This window comes from Melanotaenia boesemani, chromosome 5 (assembly GCF_017639745.1).
Source record: "Melanotaenia boesemani isolate fMelBoe1 chromosome 5, fMelBoe1.pri, whole genome shotgun sequence".
NCBI lineage: Eukaryota > Metazoa > Chordata > Actinopteri > Atheriniformes > Melanotaeniidae > Melanotaenia > Melanotaenia boesemani.
This window is the reverse complement of record NC_055686.1, coordinates 24,632,046-24,656,231: the sequence shown is the minus strand read 5'-3', so window position 1 is coordinate 24,656,231 and position 24,186 is coordinate 24,632,046. Positions and strand designations below refer to the sequence as shown.

The window sequence follows — 24,186 nt, the reverse complement described above, 5'->3', positions numbered from 1 at the left end:
ACTGAGGTTAAAATATCCAGCCACAAACCACAGTGATAGTTCAAATATGGCAGTAAAGAAACCCAACACACAGCACTTGAGAATCAAAGACGTAACCTTTAATACTACTGGACACAGGACTGTTACATGTACTTGCAATGGCCATTTACTCACTGATGGCTACACTTAACTGATTAAATGCATTTTATAGAGGAATGCAAATACCTTTTGACCCAGAGACACACAGATCCAGACACCAGCCTGCTGTTTATAGATTATTAAGGCCTTTCTCCAGTTTGTCAGGATCCCTTGGTGGCCCAAAACCCAATGAAAAACCATCAATACATCTTATTTCTGCTACAGTAGTAGAGGCATAGAAAGATACAAAATCAAATTGTCTCTGCCTAATTGCTTTTTTTTCTGATGATACAACTAAATAAATCTCAGAACTTCTAAAATAAAATCTGGGACTTATGTGTAATTGTGCAGGTTTTACTTGTTGCAAAACGTTTGAGCACAACCAGCGTGAAATACATTATGAGGCTGATCTTTGACCACAAACACTAACAAAGCTTAAAATATTAAACATGGTAATATCTTTAAAGGTTGAGACTGTCACTCTTAATAACATTAAAGTAAGTTCAGTGTTTGAGATCAAGTTGTCCTCCTGGTAAAGTTCTGCTTTGAGTGTCTTCAAGTGCAATAATTCATGGCATCAAGTCAAGTTTTTTTTGCCTGTCTGTGTTGCAGATGCAGGCGGTGGGCAATACCCAGCGGGGCTCTCAGCGGGCCTTCAGTGTCCTGGACCGTCTGTTGCTCACGCATCCCGTGTGGCTGCAGCTGTCGCTCAGCCAAGACTCTGCCCTCTACATCCTGCTCAGAGAGCCTGTCGGGGTGAGGACCCATCAGCCATGTAAACTGTCTCAGTTGCATATCAGTTCAGATTTTCCTTTCTAAAACCAACTTCGTGTACAGCAACATCCCAAAAAGCTAGGAGGAAAAAATAAATAAATAAATAAAAAGATAAATTGTACAGAAACTTTTCTACAGCTGTCGTCCTTATGAACATGTTTTCTTGTTTCTCTGATGTTTCTTCTTACAGACTTTTTTAGTGCGCAAATGCAGCTCCAGCCAAAGGAAGATTTTGTGTTTGAGGGTGACAGCAGACAGAAGCACTTCCTCTGTTAAGGAGTGCTTCATCTGTGAGGAAGACTCCAGTGAGTATAAAAAGAGTCTGTGTTATTCGCCTGCATTTATACCCAAACATGTAACTGTTCACATTTTCACTGCAGCCATCAACATCAGAAATTCAGTCATTTGTTCTGGGAAGAAATCAGTTTCCATCAAGACCACAAGTCACACAGGATAGTAATAGTCCCAAATAATTCAGTAATAGTTATCAGTTAACATCTACTTTCCTTATTATTCAGAGAGTCAATGATTTAGTTTGTAATATGTACTGCTAAAATATCTTTAGTCACAATTTATGAATGAGGTGAAAAGTACATTGTTAGTCCTAAAGGGAAAATATATATATAAAAAAAAACATAAAAGTCAATCAAATATTAGGAAACAATTAATAATAATTAGCTTGAATTCATGGTGGGAAACATTATTTTTCACAGCAGATCAGACTTGTGGAGTGGAATTTTTTGCAAAATTCTAATTTCCCTCAGGGGATTAATTAAGTATTTTTATTAATTAGTTCATGCTTTCACTCATTTAGTTTGATTAAAATGGCCCAGCTGCTGTGATGATGCTCAGAATTTACCTAATAACAAATGTTATCGCTATGAAACTGTGACCCTCTGTATGACAAATGGCATTTTTTGTTGCAGGAAACAACAAACTTATACACTATACATTTAGATACTAACCAATCCTGCCCTCCCTGTTAGATATCATAATAACAGTTAATAAAGTTACCATAGTAACTGCCTAAAATCTGTGCAACAGTGCATATATTTCAGCAAAAACAACTGGCAGTTTTTCTAAGATCTAGATTAAATTCATTATTTGTGATTTTAGTTAAACCTGAGGCTTAACTGTAATTCCAGTAAAGTTTATAAAGTTATTCAAATATGTTTCTTTTCAGTTTTTCTCACAAAGTGCTTTTTCATACGTGATGACGTTGATTTAAACCATGTGGGAGCCTATAAACAGGAGTGTTGGCTTCACTCATTGTGGTGAAGTGCTGTTCATATTCTCATTAGGTGAAAAAATGATGTGCAGCAGAGAGGATATGTCCTCCATGTTGGTTTTGACAGTTCCTGTGAAAGTGTCTCCACACCTGTCAATTAAACTCTGTCTCTTCTAACACTAGCATTCGCCTTGGAGAGCTCAGCGCTCAGTTTCCCCGACTTGTGTCGCCTGGTGGCCTTCTACTGTATCAGCAGGTAAGCATTATGCGGATGCTTGTGTCCCAGACTGGTCTGGTTTTAGATGTTCATGGTCAGGACTCCACAGTTTTACATAAAGGGATATTTGTCTGCCTAACGCTGCAGCCTGACTTTAATTCTCTCAGTGGTTATGAGTGGATCAGATCAGGCTCAGGTGTTTTTTTCCAAAATCTTGTGCAAAGCCTGAAAACACAAGCAACTGTTATGGCAGCAGATTGTCATAAATTCAGATCTGTTTCACATCGGAATAAAGAGATGTATATGAGCTGTGCAGTTGAATTAATTTTATGTAGCCATAACAATATTTTTTCTCTTATCCACAGGGATGTGTTGCCATTTCCTCTGCAACTACCAGACGCCATCGCTGAAGCTACAACACACAGGCAGCTGGAGGCCATCTCACACATGGGACAAGGTCAGTCACTGCTGACTCTTGCCCCAAACAATAATAGTAGCATTTAGTAGTTGAATGAATTGCTGTGAAATAGCTGACAGATGATTTGTAATACATTTGATGACTTTAAATGACCACAAAGTCTAAATTAAATAGAATATTTGTGTACTTTTATCCATTTTCCAATTGCACAAAACTAAAGTTGACTTGATATTTGACAACAACAAAACAAGTAAAGAATATCAGCATGTTGGAGCAACACAAAGGTATCCATTCATTTAATCAGACACACAATGATGAGATTAGATAAAAAAAAACAATAAAAAAAAACATATTTTTAGGGTGAAACAGCTGAAAGGAAACTAAAGTTGCACATGTGAAAAAGTCAGCGAATAACAGAGTGAAATAGCAACTGCCAGCTTGCATCTATTTTAACACAGTAACATGTGCTGTTGTAGCGCAGTAGCAAAGAGCGAGGTGTGACTTCATGATGGTCAGAAGTGATAACCAGACGCTAGATAATCATAGTTCTGCACAATGAGTCTGCTGTAGTCAGCTCGCAGCAGAAAAACTGTTTGTGTTGTTTGAGGTGAAGATTGTTTCTTTGTTTTTCCTTTCAATAATTATGCTTATCCCTCATATCCTGGCATATATTGTATGTAAAAAGTTACATTGTCGGATGTTCATATCAAACATGGCTAAAGTTTCAAGTAATAAGGTTTTCTTGACCCAAAAGTTCAGACTAAATCCATAAATGTGGGATGCAAAACAAAAGTTTAGTGCTGTTTAATGAATTCCCGAAGTCCCCACACAAAGATATGGAACTAGGAATGAAGATTATAGGGTCTTGATAAAGGATTTACACACAAATCTAGAAAATGAGGCCTGATCTCAGACTTGTATAACGCTTTTTCTCTTGCTTCCTTGTGGTAAAGATTTTGTTATTTGCTAAAAATCTTTTTATTAAAGCTTCCTCCTGAATTTTATGCCAGACTTCTGGAGTTCACCAAGTGCTTCAGACATCCAGAATGGACCAGTGGGGTGTGTTGCATCAACCAGCGGCAGTCAGACCCAGACAGGGATGAATCAAGACCGATGTTCTCTGCTGACCCGTGGAAGACAAGGCAAAGTCTGCTTCATCAACCCACTGTTTCTTCAACTGGAGGTCAGCAAGGTTAGTAGACAATGTTTTGGGCTTCTACAAGCTTCATCTGAGAGAACTGAATTATTTTAACTTTGGTGAGTGTGTCGGTGTTTTATGTTTATGTAATTATCACAGCCTATTTCTTAAGATGACAGGATTAGATCAGTAAAAACCAGAAAAAAAGTATTTTAAATTTTCTGCAAACATCAATTAAGCTTTGATTTTTTACCTTTTTAGAGTTCCTTTCACAACATGAGCTCTGAATCTGTCCCACTATTCATCTGCCAGTATGATGACACCTTGTACTTTCTATCTTTTAAAAAATAAACCAGTTTTGAATCCAGTTTTTCCATGTTACAGCAGCCACAACACACAAACCACAGCGCCTCCAATAAAAGGCATCGCTTCAAGCGCAGCATGCGGCTCCGGCTGTCCGAGTCCTCCATGAATTTGTCCCTGGAAGGGGTTGGCTCCTTCTCACCGCCCCCATCAGTGGAGCAACCTGGAGTATCAGAAGGGCTACACAAGGCCAACACCAACCCACAGAGGAGAGTTCATGCAGGAGCCGGCGTCTTGAGGCGAACGCCAGCTGTATCACCTGGGTCTGCAGAGGAAGACGACATGATGCCTGTCTATGTGTCTCAAGTAGGTCTCCTTTTCAACACTTGTACGGTGTGTGATTTTAGACATGTGCAGTTATCTCATGTTTTTACATGTTGTCATACAGAATTATGACCTCTCTCTCTCTCTTCAAGACAACTGCACCAGTGGAGGAGCCACCAAAAGCCCAGCAGGAGCCATGTATTGAAGTGGCCCTTTTAGCCCTGGAGCACCGTCCGGCTCCGTCTTTGGCTGAACTCGACAGCAGCAGCTCTTTCAGCAGCATGGATGAGGACAATGACTCAGATTCAGATTCAGAAATCATGCCCCAAATCCAAGCACACACCTACCAGAGACCGCCCCTGGTCCGCTCTCGAGGCCGTGGGGGGCTACACCGTATGAGCGAGGCATTCGTGTGTTTCTTTGCTCCAGACAAACGTCTGACTCGACTGGTGGAGGAGCTTTCCAGAGACAGACGCTCAATCTTTGGAGGCATGGTTCAGGACTTTCTCCTGGAGCAGAGAGAGGTGCTCAAATCACTGACCTCTGCTTCATCATCATCCTCTTCCTCATCACGTGTGACCACCGTGCAGCTTCTGCAGGGTCTGCGTCTCTTTCTGTCACAGCTAAAGTGCTGCTTGCTGGACAGTGGAGAGCTGGAGCCTCCCATCGAAACCTTGGTGCCTGAGAGTGAGAAAGGTAAACAAAGGGAAACCTTGCAAACTTACATAAAAATTATAGTTTGTTCATGGGGGTTCAGACCAAACAGTTCTGGGGACTCCCTGAAGGTAGTTAGGAACAGTAGAGGTCCCGGAACGGCAAACCTTAAGATGCTTTTCATTAATTAATTAATTTTTTTTTTTTTTTTTTTTTTTTTTTTTTTTTTTTTTTTTGTGCCTTTGAGCCAAAATCACTTTTTCTTTTTTCTCCAACTCAATATTCATGATTAAGTATTTTCTACAGCAGAATCACATGAGAATAATAAACATTGTGTTTTCATTAATTGGAAGGAGACATTTATATCTGCAACATGACAGCCCAACATGCTGCTCTGAACTATTTTTGCAGAGAGAATAGACGAACCAAACACAGGATCTGGGGGCCTTTCATACCTACTGTAAGTTTTCCTACCCTTGAAAGGGAACAGCGCTAGACATATTAGTTGTAATCAAGCCACCATACCCAAAACCAAACCAAAAATCACTTTGTCCTGGTTTCTGGTCCAATCCAGTTGTGCAGAGACACTTGAAATAATATCATAACATTATGTCTCATTTTCTCCACAAATTCATGACCTAATCTCTTTATATTACATTTATAAATGCTGATGTGAATAGCAGTCACACTTTAGCATTGTAATGCCGACCAGCATTTTCAAATGCAGATCTGAACTTATGGACTGCACTGCAAATGGATTTCATACTCATTCCTGGATTCTGTATGTGCTGGGCATGCTGTTGTGGTAGGGTGCAGATCACATCTAAGTTCAGCACCACTTATGTGGCTGAAAAGATCGTTTTCAAGTAGTTTAGTAGTAAAGTAGTTTTACAGTTGTTTACTTGGATACAGGTTGTATATGTCAAGATGTGAGAGGCTTTACTTTTACTAACGATGAAAAGAAAGGGTCTGGATTCATTTTATTCTGAGGGCAAGACAGAAGTTGGGAGAATTTAGGCCATGCAGGAGCTGCTGTCATTGAACACAGATTACTGCACCCAAAGTTTGCTTAACTCACAGTTCTGCAAACTGGCTGTACTTCGGCGAACACTTCTTCTCCAGCAGTAACAATCTAACAGCAGCTAACCTCCCCTCCTCATACAGGAGCAGCTAACCGGCAGTCCTAAACAACTGTGAATGACACCCTCTGTCATTAAAAGCTCACGCTCTCATGACTGTTTTTTCTCCCAGCTTTATCCCCCCCCCAGTGCCCTCTTGTCCTCTCTTATTGGCACACACTTGTTTTTTTTTTTTTCAGTATCTCTGCCACAGGCCATTTGGTAAGTCCCACCCAGCCACCCATTATTTAAACACCCAACAATTTTTCTGAAAAATCTTAGTTTAAAATCTAATTCAAGATTGTTTTTAGCTTGATGAAGAAATATTATTTTGAATAGTTCTAAACCTCTATTTCTTTGCGAAGGTATGACATTATAGTTGCATTCTTACTAGTGAGAGATACCACTCTTTTTTAGTGTGTGATCTAAAAACTCAAGTTTTGTGTTGAAACACTTGTGTGCATTTCATGCATGTGAGGTTCCACCATGCTATGCGTTCCCACGCTAACAGAATATGTTTCCCACAAAAACAGGGATATCAGCATCAACATTGCTCTGCTTTTCTTGAGATGGAGATATCTATGAACTGTTCTACATCTACTCAAAGGAAGATTTCACTTTCAATTTCAGTTCTGTTAGTTTTGGACTTTGGTTCTGCTATCGTAGTGCAAAACCCAGTGGTTTTCCAAGACACCTTTAAAGTAATGTGAATGTGTGAGCAACTAAGGCCTGGTACACACATAATGATTTTTTTAATCTTGAGATTTTTTATCTGGTCAAAACTTCACACGTGAAGGTAAAAAAATCAGTTTTGATCGTATTGTGTGTGGTGTGCTTCGAAAATGTAATCACAGAACAGCACACACATAACAATGATGTCCTGCAACTGATCTACAATCTAGTCCTCCGAGCTGGACAAATGTCGATACGTAGAAGAACCATAGCAACAACTAGCAAAAAACGAAGAAGAAGAAACATAGTAACAATTGGAAAACACAACACACAGCATAGAAGAGGATATAAAGGACGAGGGAATGATGGTTATCTTGGGACTGTTGTTAACAGAAAATGGCAGAACTGAAAAAAAAAAACAAAAAAACAGATTGGAGACAGTGTGAACATGGACTTTATTTACCTTCTTGTTCCCCAGCCAGCTCGCTCTCTGATTGGCTACATTCCGTACCACGTCACCATCCACGCAGTCGGAATGCAAGAGTCGTCGGCGTTCCTCAGAAATCGGCTCTGAAATATTAAACATGTTCAATGTTCCCAATTGTCGGCTACTACCCGTTTCGCAGCGGCTTATCCAGACAAATCGGCTCGTAACACACCACAGACCAAATGATAATTGGACAGGAAAATCTCACAATGATCGGGCGTTTGCCATCCGAGGGCGGGAAGAGGCAAAATCAGGACAAAAACAGCCCAAATATCATTCAAATCAAAATAGTTTTGAGTGTTGGAATTCCAAAAGATGCCACATTAGACAAAGGGGATGTTAGAGAGAGAAGAGCAATTCTTAAACATAACTTGTCTAAAATAACCTTATTAATTCAACAACACAGTCTTAAACACTGTGGCTATCAGCCTAAAGGAACACACATGAGCATTTCATTGCATTGTGTAAGTGAAGGTAAACTGTCCTGAAATATTTCAGTCTTCTGACTGTAAATGTTAAGACAAAATTATCTCATCTTGTGGTCTTTTGAAAACTGCTGGATCAAAGGTAGTCGTCCAAACTTTATTCATGTTTTAGGATACTTGATAATTCTGCACATATTTATTTGCCTTGTTATGAGTCAATAAGTACAACGTTTTTGTCTGGATTTTCAGCCACACAAAAACTACTTAAAAACTACTTTTAAAGTGCTGTTCACCAGCTTTTAGTTTCACTGCATGAATTATTTGATCAAATTTAGCTGACAATGCTGGATTCCAGCCTGAGCTAAATATCATCAACATTCTAAATTTCTCATTTGCATGCATGATTAGCTCATTACATTAAAAGGAAGAGAAGGTGAGTACCTTGAGATGGATGTGATAAAAGAAATAAAAAGTGCTATTAGAAATTGTCATTCAATAGATGCAGTGCCAGAGGATGCATGTCTGTGGTGGGCTGCCCAGCTGTAAAAGGAGCTGTCAAAATAAAGTAGTGCAGAACTCATGTCTGATAATTAGAAAACATGATTAGGAAAGTCCTGACTGGCACTTGCATCCTTTGTATTTAGGCTTTTTGCAAGGAATGTCGTGTACACAGGCTTTTCTTTTTTGTACTGCTTCGTGTGTGGCTTAGTGTGCACTTGCAGGTGTCTTTTTGTGTAAATCCATGATGATGCTTGCCTGGCTGAGCAGAGGCTTCAGGGGTGGAGCGGTCGGCCGCTGCCTGCCGTCCTCCCTCCCTTGCTTCCTTCCTTCCTGCACTGTGATTCTGATTTATCTCGCGTTGCGTCGGTGGGAGGCATTTGCATTTTTTTTCTCCCACTCGGTTATCATAAAAAGATATCACAGTCCCACGCTCACTTGAAAAGCAGCACGATTCAGGGGAGGGTGGGAGGGAGAAATAGAAATAGGCAGGTTACTTAGAAAACGTAATCAGTTACAGATCTTTGAGTAACAGATCAACAAAAAAAGTCAGCTGTGTAGCCAGGTTGTAATCACATTACATGTAATCTGTTACTCCCCTGAGCTGGTAGAGCTGGAAGATGGATGCCGGGAGAGGGTGAGAATGATTGATCACAAGGGGGAGTGTTATAGTATGGGTAAAGTGGAGATGTGGAGGATTATACAGGAGGAAAACAACAAGGATAATGAGGATGAGTGGAAAATATTGAGTCAGGACTGCCCACTGACTACAGGAGAATCACTGAGTGTGTGTTTTCACGTGCGAGCGCACACTTGCATGTGTATTGTATGTACGGCTGTTGCTAGGCCAGAGAAAAGCCCATAATTTTTAAGTGGCAGAGAAAAGGTATTTCTCACTATTTTTTTAGATGTTTTAAAAGTGTGGTGTAACATTTGAAGAAATATGATTATTCTCTATCTTTCTGGGAGCAACATGAGGGAAATTTTTCAACAATCATTCCTTTGACTCCTTCCTGAGCATCAAACCAGGATAAGATTAGCCTAGCTTAGCACGACAAAGCGCAATGGGAGCTCACCTTTTTCTGGCATATATTGGATATTGGTGATGTTGAGTTTTGGTAGGAGTCTAGTCATTAGCCATTAGTAATAATTTTCTATGGACAATTATTTTTGGTTCAGTGGCTCAGTGGCATGGCTCAGTCGGTAGAATGGTCGTCCTGCAGCCCAAGGGTTGCCGGTTCGATCAGATCAGATCAGATCAGAAATACTTTATTAATCCCTTGCAGGGAAATTCATGTTTTCAGTACAACCCACAGGCAGCCTGGCCTGGAGAGCTCATGTCGAGGTGTCCCTGAGCAAGACACCGAACCCCTAATTGCTCCTAATGGGTCATAGTTAAGCGCCTTGCATGGTAGCTTCCGCCATCAGTCTGTGAATGTGTATGAATGGGTGAATGTGACGTACATGTAAAGCGCTTTGGATAAAAGCGCTTTATAAGTACAGGCCATTTACCATTTATTAATATTTAATTAAATCAGTAATATAAACAGGCCCACAAAAGGCCCATTTATGCTTGACTGCATCAGCTATGCGCGTAATTTAGCTATTCGCCGCTTGATACAGAAGACGGAACAATACCACTTGAAATCGCGGGGGCAGTGTTGAGCTAACACGCAACCAGTGAAAGGAACAAACCAGAGAAGAAGAAGAGGAACAGGAAGAAGATGATGCATAACCACCAAATAAAAAGCACCAGAAGAAGAAAAAGACGCAGACGAAGAATTCGTTTTTAAGAACACAACTGTGGACATAGACAGTTGTCAACAATTTTATAGCGGTGCATTACCACTATCAACCGGGGTCAAAACGTGAAAGTGAACTCTGAACTCGGCACTGCCCACTTGGGGATGAACTGACTTGTTACCTATTGAAACGTAAAAGATGTGTGGAAGTATGAGGGCAGCGACGAATGACAAAAGTGTCTGTCTGAGTATTCGTCTTCTGCGTTGAACATAAATGGGTCTTATGGGTGATTGTGTTTGTATGGGTGTGTGTGTGGGTGTGAGGGTGTTCATACAAATTGAGGTGATACAACAATGGGGGCAAAATGAGGCTTCACCATGTGACTGGTGATGTCACAAGATGGCCAGTCTTGCTAGGGCAACAGGGAGGAATCAAGAAGCTGCTGTTATCATGGAGATCAGTGTCTAGCCACGTGTGCTAGCATTTGTTAGCAACGACACATGTGGTACAGTAGAACAATGCACTTATGTTCACGGTCCCACCTTGTGTCAAGATCGTTTCTTTTGGGAAGACAAATCAAAATGGTTTTGAGTGTTGGAATTCCAAAAGATGCTACATTAGACAAAGGGGATGTTAGAGAGAGAACGAGAAGAGCAATTCTTAAACATAATTTGTCTTAAATAACCTTATTAATTCGACAACATGGTCTCAAAGAAGTCAGTGAAAACCATGAATAAACTGCTAATCATTTACAGTAAAGCTGGTCATGCTTAGCAGTGTCAAGCTAGTTATACAACGTGAGATACAAGAGCTTTGTTCTTGTTCTTGATGCCGCAAGAACAAGTTTTGGTGCGTTCAATTCACTCTACAAGAAGCTTTATCCTTTATGCTGATGCTAACTGCTAAAGCCCAGTATGTTTTTGTTACCACAGTCCTTTTGAAACGGTTGGTCCTTGATGAAAAAGAGGGGAGCTGGAAAATGATCCTTTGTTTCCAGCTATATCCAGTTGAGTCCAGTTGGGTCTCAGTTATGTTGCTGGGTGTTCCTTCAAAGAAGATTCATCGTTTCTTCATTGTTGGAAAACTTTAGCAAGAAGGCTAAGTGGTTCTTTTTGGAGCTTCCAGATTCTGGACTGGTGCTGCAAAACAGAAGAGAGAGACTGGCTGCTTCTGACAGGCTGATCTTGGTGAAAGCAGTAATAATGTTACCAGACTTGGTTTTCTGGTAAGGCCTGGAAGGAAACAGAACTGCTGTCCCTGGGAGCTTGGGGGAGGGGACCTTGACATCCAGGATCAATGAGGAGAGGTATTTTCCCCTTGGAGGTCTGACCAGAAGAGAGAGATTCAGGGGATAATAAATGGGGGGAGTTGGTGGGAGTGGCTACCTGGAAAGGAGGTTTTTTTCTCTTTTACAGTAAAATATTTATTTTAATCCACAAATAAGATATTCGGTTCTTTGGTGTGAACACAGTGAACACAGCTATGCAGACACAGTTAATACTTTTTGCCATGTGATACATTTTTCTGCTCTTTTTAATTATCTAAAAAGAGATCCCATGGTGAAAAGAACCACATACTGTACAGGAAAGTGCATGCATGTCACTACACTGCATAAGACTCATAAGGATTATGCTCTGTGATAATCCCAGATTTAAATAGCACACCTGGCTGACTTTGAATAAAAAATAAAAAAGCCTGAACAAAGTAAATTGATGCAGTCTAGTCAGAAATGTGTGTTATTTAAAGTTTTTGAGGACACAGCTTGTGTTTCATGATGGATTAAATCATGATAAATGTAATCTAATATTATTGTCTTGATAACAATGATGTTTTCCAGAACTAAAACTTTTAATAAAACCTTATCTGAAAATGAATCTGAAACTAAACAAATAGGACGAGACATTGTGTGTATTAATTGTTTACTTTTTCAAGGGTTTCTTTGTCCACTGGTGCAGGGAGTCTAAAACATTTTTTTACAGTCAGACCTTTTGATTTGATTAATTTTTCCTAAATTATTGAGGGAATTCATGTAAAACATACTCAGAAATGTGGGATTATTTTACTCGTGGCAACTACCATGCATTCTGATTGGTCAGTTTGGAACATTTCATCAGGTTTTTTTTTCAGATACAACTACTGGAAAATATTTTTTATCATTTAGGTAACACCAACCTTACAAAAACAGTCCAAAGATACCACAAGTCCCCATCCTCACCTTTCCATCTTATTGTACCGCCAATCACAAACTCAGTATTTAAGAATTTTTTTTTTTGGACAGTTCCAAGTTTCAAGCTTGGAAACGAGGGTGATATAAGAATCATCATTTGACTGCATTTTCCAGTTTATGCCACTAGATGGCACCAAATATTACTTTATTGATGAAAATAGTATTTTACCGTATTAATTATTTTATTTTATATAACTGTATATATACATAACTATACTCAATGTCTTATTTATTCAATTTTATATTATGCAAAATTTCACATTTTTATTCTGGTACCATACATACAGGCCGGCTGCTGCCCAGTGTCAACATTCGTTAGCTTAAATCTGCTCAAATAACTACAGAAACTCCTTATAAAGTACAAAAGTTAATATTATCTGAATGTAGACTTGAAATTTATGTTTTAAGCTGACACATAGGCTCGTTTCTTTGTTTTATTATAAGCCATGTATTTACTTTAAAATCAGATTATAAAAACATGTTTAAAAAGTCTGTTTCACTATGTTGGCATTTATATTGCTTCACGTGAATTATCAGTTTTGTGTTTCAGGTTAGTGAATAATTGAGAACTTTGATAGAAAATGGGAATTTGTCATGACAGCTGATGATTTTTGGGTACAAGAATTTATTCATAAATAATTTTGGAGATGCCACTGGTACTGATGTTGTGTTTTGGATGCAGGAATCCTGCATACTAACATAGAGCACATCTTGTGAAATAATGTCTCGGTTAATTTCTACTCAACCTAATGAAAGGATAAATATATGTGTTCAGTTAAAGTTATTATACAGTGAATATTTAGTAAATTCCAAGATTATAACTAATCTTTATTAACAGTTTAGTGACTGGTAACTCTCACTGACTACACCTGTATAGATGAACACATACCTGAAGGTATTTAAAAGTGCTATTATTAAATTAATGTAATCATGAAACGAAATTAAATGAAAAATACTTGGTCCAAAAACGGTTAGATTTATTAGGGGAATCAGATTTGAACATAATTCCAATTAATGAGCGATCTGACAGTCACTGCTAAATTGGATTTGAAATCTTTAAACTGTGTGCCTCTTGGCCAGGTCTCCCTCAGAAAAGAGATTTTATTATTTCTATTCTATTCTATTCTATTCTATTCTATTCTATTCTACAGTCATTTAGCAGATGCTTTTATCCAAAGTGACTTACATTTGAGAGTAAGAACAACACAAGCATGAATTCAAACAAGATGGGATGTCATAATTAAGTGATAGTCAGCCTGCTTTGAGTCCAGTTGGACCCAGGTGCTGTCATGTAGTGCTAGAGGCAGTGCATATATATATATATATATATATATATATATATATATATATATATATATATATATATATATATATTTAGTTTTTTTGTAGCTTTTTTTGTAGCTTTTGTAAGTCATTTTGTTTAAATACAAACATCACGATTTCATCACACAATATCATCTTGGGCATAAGTGCACACAGCTTCTTCAGTACTTGGTTGAGCCAAAGAGCTGGACAAATCTTCCTAACTCATTCTGTAGAAGAGTTAAGCTAAGTGTGGAAATGCTCCTTAAACAACTGAGTCTTTAGCTTGCTCTTAAAAGTGGAGAAGGACTCTGCGGATCGGAAGGAGTTTGGTAGATCGTTCCACCACCAGAAAAAAGATTTTATCTCAAAGGACTTCCTGGTACAGTAAAGGTTAAATAAATAAAACAAAAACAAAAACACAAAGTGTATCCACTTGGTCTGAAAGCACAGCTTAAAGTAAATAGGATTTTGAAATCATTGTTTTTAATTTTGTTTCTTGGCAGCTCAATTCGTTTTCTCTCTGTAAGGTTGCTGCGTGCTTCCTGACACTCTATTAATCCAGTTTGCTGATCAGCACGCATATCTGGGCATCTTGCCATTGCCTTTAGACATGGCACCTTTCTCAACTTGCAAAATGAATAAAACACATGTAATATAACTAAGTATGAGTCATTTTTTGTGTATCAGCCTGTCAGAGTATGTGTCAGCTTCCATAAACAATGAAAACCCTTCCTCTGTCCGCAGACCTGGCACTGGAGCGAGCCATGTTCTCCTGCGTGCTCAGGCCTTTGAAGTCCCAGCTTGAGAAAGCCCTCATGGCTTTGCACAGCCAGGACGGCTCCACCCATCTTCTCACTCAGAATTTGCTACGTCTGAAAGGAGACTCTGCCATGGAGAGACTCGGCGTGAGGACTGGGGTCCCAGATAGCCGCGAGGTGGAGAGGGTGAAGCAGAAGCTGATCTTGATGCAGCGGACACACTCACCCATCGATAAGGTGCTGCTGCTGCTGCAGGTGTGCAAGTGTGTCCAAAAAGCCATGGGGTGCTTACATGGTGAGACTGCTGCATGTTCAAACTGTTTACATTAAAGCCTTACTAACAAATATAATATTTACTAATGTGTTGGCTCTAACTTGGATGGCAAGATGGATTAAAAACTAGATAGTTGGTTTAACCCTGCAATGGACTGGTGACCTGTCCATGGTGTCCCCGTCCTCTCACCTCCTAAATGCTAGGTTAGGCTCCAGCTTCCCCACAACCCTTAATGGACAAAGCGGTATAGATAATGGATGAATGGATAATTGGTTTAACCTTTGAGTATTGGAAAGAAAAGAAGAAGAAGGTGATCAACTTTTGTGGAAACTCCTTATTATCATGGTCACTGCTTAAAATCCCTCCTGTAAAACAAATAAACAAAATCTATTCATACATAAGCTCCTGAGACCCAGGGAAAATTTTGAGTTAGATTTTCTTCACATAAATCAGTTGTTGGGGTGCTAAAAAAAAAAAACATTGCAAAGACTTTTTTGTCTTTATCTTGTTTAAATTTGACAACATTTGCACTTAAGTGCTCAACAGGACTTTACTGATCACAAGTGTGAGACAGATCTAAATAGAAATCACATGTTTTACTGTTGCACCCAGGCATTCTGCAACTGAAAGGCCTTAGAGTGCACCATATTTTATTATTCTATCATCTGGGTGGGGCTTTCTTTTCATGATTTCCAGAAAGAACTCTTCATCTTATGAATCACGTAGGACTTGACGTGTTTGTCCCTAGTTAGTAGTTGCTAGGCCAGTAAGGAGATTGATCTCAGCTCCTTGCAAAGCCTTTTCTGTGAAATATGGTGCAACCAGGCAGCTGCAAAGTTACATTTAAATCTTTTCTCGGGTAGGAAAGTTCTCTTCCAGCACCTTTACGCTGTATTAAGAAGCAGAAGTTAAATCATAGCACTGGAACATATTTATAGTTGTTATACTTCCCTTTTGGCTCAAAACAGAAAAAACTCCATATCTTTACATGTTAGTTTAAGCCCAGACAGGACAATGGCACACTTTAGCGGGCCCTGTGTCTTTGTCCACTTTAGCTGACTGCCTTGGACTTCCTCCTTCCTTTAATCATTTTGGAAGATTAATTCAAATATAGCTTTAGAAACATTCTAAATAAAGATATTACGATTACTTTTCTTCATCCATAAAATGAGCTTGTGTGGATGTCAGCCAGATAAAGAAGAGCTGGCAAGGCCACTGTCCACCCACATGTGACATCATTTTAAGGCTACAGTTGTCCTCTAACAAACATTAGGACGTAGCAGAGTTTATGTATAGTATTAGAGATATAAGCAGAATCAAAACATGCACTACAATGCACAAAAATAAATGACTGGGTCTCAGCAGGCTATGACACAGCCTGGCTGCTTCTCCTTTTTCCACTTCCATGTCAGTGCAGTTATACCAAGCACAATTTTGTTATGTCATCCATAAAAAATCTCTACATTTAAACTATTAATCAATGTCATCCAAGAATAATGAATGCACCTTATTTTCCTGTGCTTGTCTTGTCTTTTCAGGACAGGAAGTGAGCTGGGACGACTTCCTGCCGTCACTGTCTTATGTGATTGCAGAGTGTAACAGGCCTCACATCTTGATAGAGGTGGAGTATATGATGGAGCTGCTGGAGCCCTCCTGGCTCTGTGGAGAGGGTATGACTTAAATTCTTAGTTTTGTTTTTCCTCTTGTGCTTGTGCTGGATTCAAATGGGCTTATGATTTAGATTGGCCACAAAAAAGTGCATGATATAAAATAAATGACATAAAACATTATGAAAATAGTCAAAATACTGGGTCAGTGTTATCAAATATTCATAGGCACTAAGAGCACTAATGGTATAATTGAATGTTTGTGTCAACAGTGTTAATATGATTTTAAAAAAAACAACATAATTTCTACTTACTATTACCATTTGGGTTACAACTACAGAAAGTATTGATGTATGTCACTGCTCCTTCAGCCACTGCAACGTAACGCGTCTTTTATTTCTGTTAACATGCTTTTAAGATGAACAAGCTTCTGAACACATTTAGCCCTCCAGCTTTTCTGTGCTTACAGTTAGGCTAAGAATTTACTTGCTTTTAATTCTGCTTATGCATGTTTATCATGGCTGCCTCAAATATTTTGTATTTGTTTGAAACGTTGTTTTTGCTCACATAACATTATGCGTTTGCAAACTGCAATATGGGAGTAACCAGTAGGGGCAGTGTGGGGAGTGAGGTTAGAGGGTTGACAGGAGCATGTGTGTGTGGTTATGTAAAATTAGTGGACTAATCCAACATTCAGTTAAAGTCCTTGCAGACATTTTGACGATGCTGTCATCATTATTTTCTCATAATGACAAAGGGAGGGATACATACACGCCATTGTCATGCCATGCTTGGAGGCCTTACATACCACCTACGACTGGTTTTTATTTGTTTTTGTTTTTTTTTACTACCATGATCTCAAAATTAACCAAACACTAGCATCCTCTTTTGACACCATGTTTGTGTTTTTGTTTAGACCTACTAATTGGACAACTCTCTAATGTATCCCCTAGAGGTATCCACTGGTTACAAGCGTAGAAAACAAGCAAGTTTGTCAACAATCACACTCACGATGGAGCAGGTTGCCCATGTGAACACAAGGTTAAAAAAAGAGTATGTACTCAGTCGATATATCATTTGTTCATTTAATATTCAATTTAAAATCGGAAATAAAAAATAAATAATCAGCTTGTTTTTAATTATTCTTTTAGAAATCTAAAACAAAAATCAGGCCGTTTTTGCACTTTTGATTTGAAAATAATATTTTAAATAAATTAAACTAAAAAAAAAACGATCGACTGACAGAAATTGATTTTATATTTAATTTGTCAGATTTCCGTGAATTGGAAGTTGCTGTTTCTTGCTTTGTGTGTTGACCAAGTGGCAATATAATATTGTACAGGACAGTGTAGTGGTGTAGTGAGCCACACCCCCCAAAGATAACCTACGATGCTATTTAACAGGTTTTTGGGATTTTTTTTATCGCTCTCTGTCACAATCACCAAATTTGTAGATCGTAAATGAAAAGACTTCTTCCTCTTGTTGTTATCTTGGTGGTGGGCTCGCAGCAATGTGGTGCATTACTGCCACCAACTGGTGAGAAGTGTAGGCCATCATGTCAGATGTGACGACTGAGTGGTTAATTGTGTGATGTCAAACAGGCCATTCTGCAGCCATCCTCTAAATTTAAGGCTTGAAAGCTACCAGAATTTTCATTAATAAGGCGGATGAAGTGGTTTTCGGTAGATTCAGTTCACTCCTTTGACTCCCAAAAGCTTCTCTTGCTAAGATAATGCCAATTTCCAATTTTTAATATGGCATGATGGCATATTTTGTTAAAAAATTCATACATTAGATCTATAGATTAATCTCTTTGTATTAACATGTTAATTTTGACAGCCCTTGTAAAAATCCCAAATTTCTATTTCCATTTCAAACGTCATATGTCACTGCCCACATACTCAAAAGCGTCCTTTACATTGGCATGGTTGACTAATAACACATCCACCAGAGTACAGTGCAGATTCCAGAGTTCACTTCTGAGTTTCAACATCAGTTTCAGACAACATTAAACCCGCTGGAGGAGATCATGATAAAGTACATTCTGAGAGCAAGACAAATAGATGGCAGGGGTCTGTGTGGGCATTAAATACTCTGCAACTTCGTTGTTCTTTTTGCTGGTCACACGTACGTTATGCTGCACAGCACTTGTGCTCCGTTTGCTGCATCTGGGTACACATCTGCAAGCTCTCTGAAAATGTAATAAAATACACAGGTAGTCACCAGAGTATGCACAGAACGCTCCATCCCTAAGCATATGTGGTTTTAATGTTAAACATAAATGAACCTGTGGGCTGCTTTCACTCTCCAGCATCATGTTGGTCTCTATTTAGTGCTGATTTTTATTTGATTCTTCCACAGCTGGTAAACTTTCTGTGGATTTACAACTATGGGAGACTTTGTTGTCATGTGGAATTAAAGCAATCATTATTTACTAGTTATTCAAACACACCATCAGTAGCTGCTTTTGACATATTTGGTCATGTCTTTGCATTAAATAATTTCACACTTATGTTTTTAGTATGGTTTTATATCTGCGTAAGTAAAAGCATCTGATTTTAGTTATTAGCATGTAGCAGCATTAGCTGCACATTTAGCCTCTTTGTGACAAGTTTTTGTGTAAAAACAAAAAATATCTGATCACATTCTACTCCTTATTTATTAGTAGTACTTAAAAGTTACACACATTTGCTATTAATCACTATTACCTTTTTTTTAATTTGTCGCATGACTGCAGCATCTTAACAAACACCTTTTTCCACATCCATTCTTCTTTTTTTTACCCCAGGTGGGTACTACCTGACCAGTGTGTATGCCAGCCTATGTCTTATCCAGAACCTGGAGCAGGAACAGCCATTCTCAGACTGCCTGACACCACAGGTCCAGGAGGCGCTGAAGGAGTGGAGCTGCAGAAGAAGTCGAGAGGCCAAGAAACAAAAGGAGAATCAGCAGAGCCAAGTAGGCACCAGCTATTTGACTATAGTAGTGCACCACAGAAACACTGTCAGCATTGAAGCGGGTTTGTTGTGGAGTAATTCAGTCTATAGCGATCACACACACTTGCCCTGTGTGAAATACTCATTAATATGTGTGCAGGTGCTTATTATTCAGTGTGACATTTTTGAGATATGACAAATGATTCAAAGAAAAAGAATAAAATCTTGCACCGGGTGGAATGTGGATTAAAGGCAGTAAAATGCCTTGTTGGATCTCTTTAATATTATTTTTGGGGGTATACTTTCTAAAATGGTTTTGTCTCAGTTAATAGGCTACTTTTAATAAATAAATATCTTAAACAATGTGCACACGCACATTTACATTGTGTTTCAAGGGTTAATGGGTCAAGTAAACAGATGTATATGTTGAGAGGGACTTGATTGTGTCTCTTAGGGTGAATTCACACCAGCCCTTCTGATTAAAATCAATGTTAATTTGCTCGGAAAGTCTGGTTCGTATGGAGAGGTGTGAATGCGCAAATGAACTCTGAATCGGATCATAGAAGTGAAGTCTGGTCCACCTATGAACGAAGGTCTCAGTCCTACTGAAATTAACCAAATGCTTCACTTAAGGGTTGGCATAGTCCAAATCCTTCAAATTCTGCTCAGAAGTCCCTTTGTTTCTAACTCAAGCAAAATGTATCTTATGTATAGGCTTTTTTATATATTATCTCTTCAAAAGACTCCTGATTTTCTTTGAAAGTGAGCAGTGGGCTCTCTTACACCTCTCTGACCTCTTAGTTTGCACCTGTACACACTCAAAACTAAAAAAAACTTACACCCCCATACTGAATGGGTGTTTTTCTCTTGCTTTGGTTTCAGTGAAAAAAAAAGGTTTAATAATTTTTTAACTCAAAATGCTTTGAAAATTAACTTAAAGGGTTACGTCCTTTTTTGGTCAGTTGGTTTATCTTCTCGCGTATTTGCTTTGATGCAGGACTCAGTTGTCCATCCATCCATTATCTGTGGATCCTAGGGAGAATTTAGAGTGATCAAGTACCCGGAGAGAACCCACACATACATGGAGAGAACATGCAAACTCCACACAGAAAGGCCACCGCCCCCAAGATTCTAACCTCCCCCCAGCCAAGACTCGAACCAGCGACCTACTTGCTGTGAGGCTGCACGGTGGTGTGGCGGTTAGCACCGCAGCCTCACACTGCACTCAGCTTTATTTATTGGACAGATCTAATCTTTAACTTGTAGTGACTGCTAATATTGCAGTCTGTGAGGTGGTAAATGTCTGAATCTAAAAGTTCTTGTTTTGTGATTGTGGGTCAAAACTTGATATGCTTTAAACAGACATTCAGAACAATCTATAGAATAGTGCAAGATTTTAAAACTCAGTCATGTTTAATGAGGCCTTTAATAAGGCCTGTTTAATGTTATTTATATTACACAAAAGAATAAATTATGAGCAAAAATATGGTGATAATCCACCCAGAAAGGGTCAGAAATGACAGCGATTAATTATACTGATGGTGACACATGCTGAGCAACATCTCATTGTCCTACATCTGTGATGCTTACAGGTGGGCCAACCCATGTTTTCAGATCTCAGGTATTACAGCTGCACTTGCTGCTGCTTGTAAAGTACTTTACATTTTCTGAAGTTTGAGCAAAAGCTGAAGATGTTTAAACACCAGATCATTCATAAAAGTGAGAGAACACCTGGATTTTATGTGTTTCAAGCTCATCTGGGGGGATTAGTTTTTAGAGATTTTTAGAGGTAATCCGTTGATCTGAAGCTGCCAGCTAACGACCAGGCTTGCACTAATGCCCAAACACACACTCACAGACTTTTTTCCTTCACTCTTCTATTATTACCCTCCTGGCCCAAAATTGGTGTAACAGTCCACCAGATGCCATGGGGGAAAAAAGGTATTGTCATCCACGTTTCTGTCTCATCACGTGGTGCTTCTCCTGGCTTCAAATAGCCGATCTAACTCACCCGGCAGCCAGATTTTCCACTGACACAGGCGGGGATCAGTGAGCCAAGTGCTATGAAGAGGTGGGCGGTCAGATAACATGAAATTTATTGAGCTGCATCTACCCATCGAAGCAGGCAAACACAATATGCACACGGACAGCGAGGAGCTCAGTGACTCTGTGAGTTTTCACAATGGCAGACCTGTTGATTTTAATTGTGTGTGTTCTTGATGTATTTTTTAAGGACCCTGTGGGGATACTTTTGCTTGTGTTTGTGCTTGTTGCGGGATGTAGTAGTGTGTGCAGGCTTGTTGGTGTGTTTATGTTTGTGTGTGGCAGTGTAGCGTATTCTCTCTAGTTTCTCAACATTGGATGTTTGGTAAAGAGATTATGTCCAGTATGTTTGTACTGTGCGTGTGTGCTGTGAAGAGAGTTGTGAGGGTGTCTGTAGGTGGTTGAATCTGACATTATATAATGGCTAAAGTGTTTGGAGAGCGAAAAATATTGAGGTGGGCTTTTAGCTTTATGTTTGATAGATTTTTGTCGTTTGAAAAAAAAAAGCTGTTTGCGTTAAAGCAAAAGAGGTCAAACTTTTGCAGAGCAGTGCAAAAGAGTGAACTTATTGGATTATCTTTGAAGAGTTTGGATGTGGACATGTTTTAATGGATTACAGTTGTGAGTTTATTAATGAGGCAGCAGCAGAGAAAAGAGCTAATTCCGTGCAGATGATTTTTCATATAAAGATTTTTGACCCGGCTGGCTGTGTGTGGGAAGTAGAAGCTTTGTTTTAGAGGCAGTTTCTTTTAGAAGCTTCATTTTGCCTCATTGATTGTTGCAGATTATCAACCTGTGTGCTTCCACAGTTCTCACTTCTCTGGCTCCATCCCTCTCTCTCCTCCCCCTCTTTTGCCCTCACTCCATAAGCCTCTTGACCTCTGTTTTGCATCAATGCATTATGATTTCACTCTTTTTCTTTCTTTTTTTCTCTGCATCTCTTCTCCTTTTTCTTCCCTTTCTCCCTGCTTTTAGAGGTGCGTTCGGATACTGTTCCAGGACGGGGAGCGGAGCGCCGTGCGGACGTTGCAGTGGAGAGCCGGAGAAACGAGCCAAGCCCTGGCACAGCTTTGTGCTGCCACCTTTGGAGTGTCTGACCCACAGCAATACACCCTGTACTGGCGAAGCGGCGGTGAGATGAGGGCCCTGCCGCCTCAGGCCCAGCCCCAGGACCTCGCCAGTCACAGCGAGGGGGGCCCCTCGCTCTCCTACCTGAGGACCGACCACGACTTCAGCAAGATGCGGCGGCTCACCAGAGGTGGCGCCGTGGACCTGAGCGAGTCGGTGTGTGAGGAGTGAGTGGGAGGCACTGGAGGGAGGAGGGAGGTGGAGGAGGATAAGGAAATGGATGCCTGGTCTTTTTCTCTGTCTCTTTTTCTCTCTCTCTCTGTCTCTTTTTCTCCGGCATTGTGTTGTGTGACGTTAAGGATCAGGACTTGTTTTGAAAGACTACAGCCCTTCTCCAGACTATAAGCTGACCTTAAACGGTAAACTCTGCCCTAAATGGACCAACATGCAGAGCAGAGCAGGACCAACAAAGGGACTGTTGCCAAAAGTTGTACCACTCAGTGTGGCTGCTAGTGTAAAGGAGTGTATTATTTGTGACATGGAAATGTGTAATAAATGGACTTGACTGCTATTTGAAACATGAACCCAGAGTTATACCATGAAGGGATTACATCATTTTAAACGTAAGGAGGCTCAAATCCAAAGACAAATTCTGTGAGACTACTGTTGCCTGGAAACAAAATCATTTTCTGCATGCACATAGGAAGGCAAACTGTCCACCATGGTGATGTAACCCTTTCATAGTGTAGTTCTGGGCTAAATCTAAAGAACTGTCGAATGTGTTTTTTTGGGGTTTTTTTTTCTTCATTTTATGTGTAAAAGTTTGCAGATGTTTGGATGGAACTTTATAAGTTTTAAAAGTGGGGGGACGAGCCCTTCTGTGCCCCCCTGGAGTACAGCTGGAGAAAAAGTTGACATGTTATAGCCAAGACCAAATCTCAATACCAAAGTGATGGAAAACAGATAAAGAAAGTCCATTTGCTTCAAAAGGAGTCTAGTTCTGAAGCTTGAGGGAAGCTTTAAATCTGCTGTTTATGTTAAGAATCACCCACAGAAGCAGATTTATTTTTACTTTGTGGAGAAAAGGTAAAAAAAACGCTCCTCCTTTCCCTTAAGTGGTTTTGGCAGGTGGAGTAATGGGTGTGTAGGAGGGAAGTGATAAAAGAGCATCGGCTCTTATTTTTCAATCGTGTGAGGGGGAACAAAAGCACATCCCATCATCGCTCCCGAACAACCAGCCACAGATATATTGACTGACTTGCGAATGTATTAAAACCTTTTTTTTCCTCGTCAGAGTTGAATCCTTTCAGAACTGCATTCATTCCCCGTTTTCAATCCACTGCTTTTCAGTTCTGTTGTTTCTCTTGGCCACACTGTAAGATGACATTGTGTTTTAAGAGGACAGTCTGACCAGTAAACCAGGACCTCACCGTGGCTGGTAGAATGTAAATGTCCACGTCGTCAGGTTCTGGTGACTCCTGCTGCAAGTCACCACTACCAGCTGAGTGTTCATTATCAGATATCATAATGTGTATTTTAAAACTAACTTTTAATTGTTGAATTTGTTGGGTAGATATCAAAAGTAAGTATGAATTTTCAAGACATCTGGAGTTTTTAATCCGCTGAGGAGGTTGGTTTCTAGAACTATAATGTGTTTTGACATTATTGCATGCTTTTTCATTTAACGTGAAGGTTCTGCGGATGTGGTGTGTGCGTACGCGTGAAGCATGTGTTCACTGTGAGAGCTCACTATTTCTTTTTTTGTGTAAAAACACATGACTGTATTTTGTCAGGTAACTCAGTATCGCAATAAAAATTGCAATATCTGTTCTGCACTTTTTAGTTACATGTA

The 24,186-nt window shown here is 39.5% G+C and overlaps 1 protein-coding gene across 1 annotated transcript in view; it reads left to right on the top strand.

The window, feature by feature from the left end:
- Positions 1-24,169, top strand: part of rin1b (Ras and Rab interactor 1b) — a 39,786-nt gene extending 15,617 nt beyond the window's left edge. Inside the window, exons 2-12 of the mRNA XM_041985765.1 lie at positions 730-873; positions 1,082-1,196; positions 2,303-2,375; positions 2,702-2,793; positions 3,765-3,946; positions 4,277-4,561; positions 4,672-5,215; positions 14,393-14,701; positions 16,219-16,350; positions 19,076-19,245; positions 22,242-24,169. Coding sequence (XP_041841699.1) covers positions 730-873; positions 1,082-1,196; positions 2,303-2,375; positions 2,702-2,793; positions 3,765-3,946; positions 4,277-4,561; positions 4,672-5,215; positions 14,393-14,701; positions 16,219-16,350; positions 19,076-19,245; positions 22,242-22,565 — 2,370 coding nt within the window. The 3' untranslated portion in view covers positions 22,566-24,169. The remainder of the gene's footprint in view (positions 1-729; positions 874-1,081; positions 1,197-2,302; positions 2,376-2,701; positions 2,794-3,764; positions 3,947-4,276; positions 4,562-4,671; positions 5,216-14,392; positions 14,702-16,218; positions 16,351-19,075; positions 19,246-22,241) is intronic.
- The last annotated feature ends 17 nt before the right edge of the window (positions 24,170-24,186 follow it).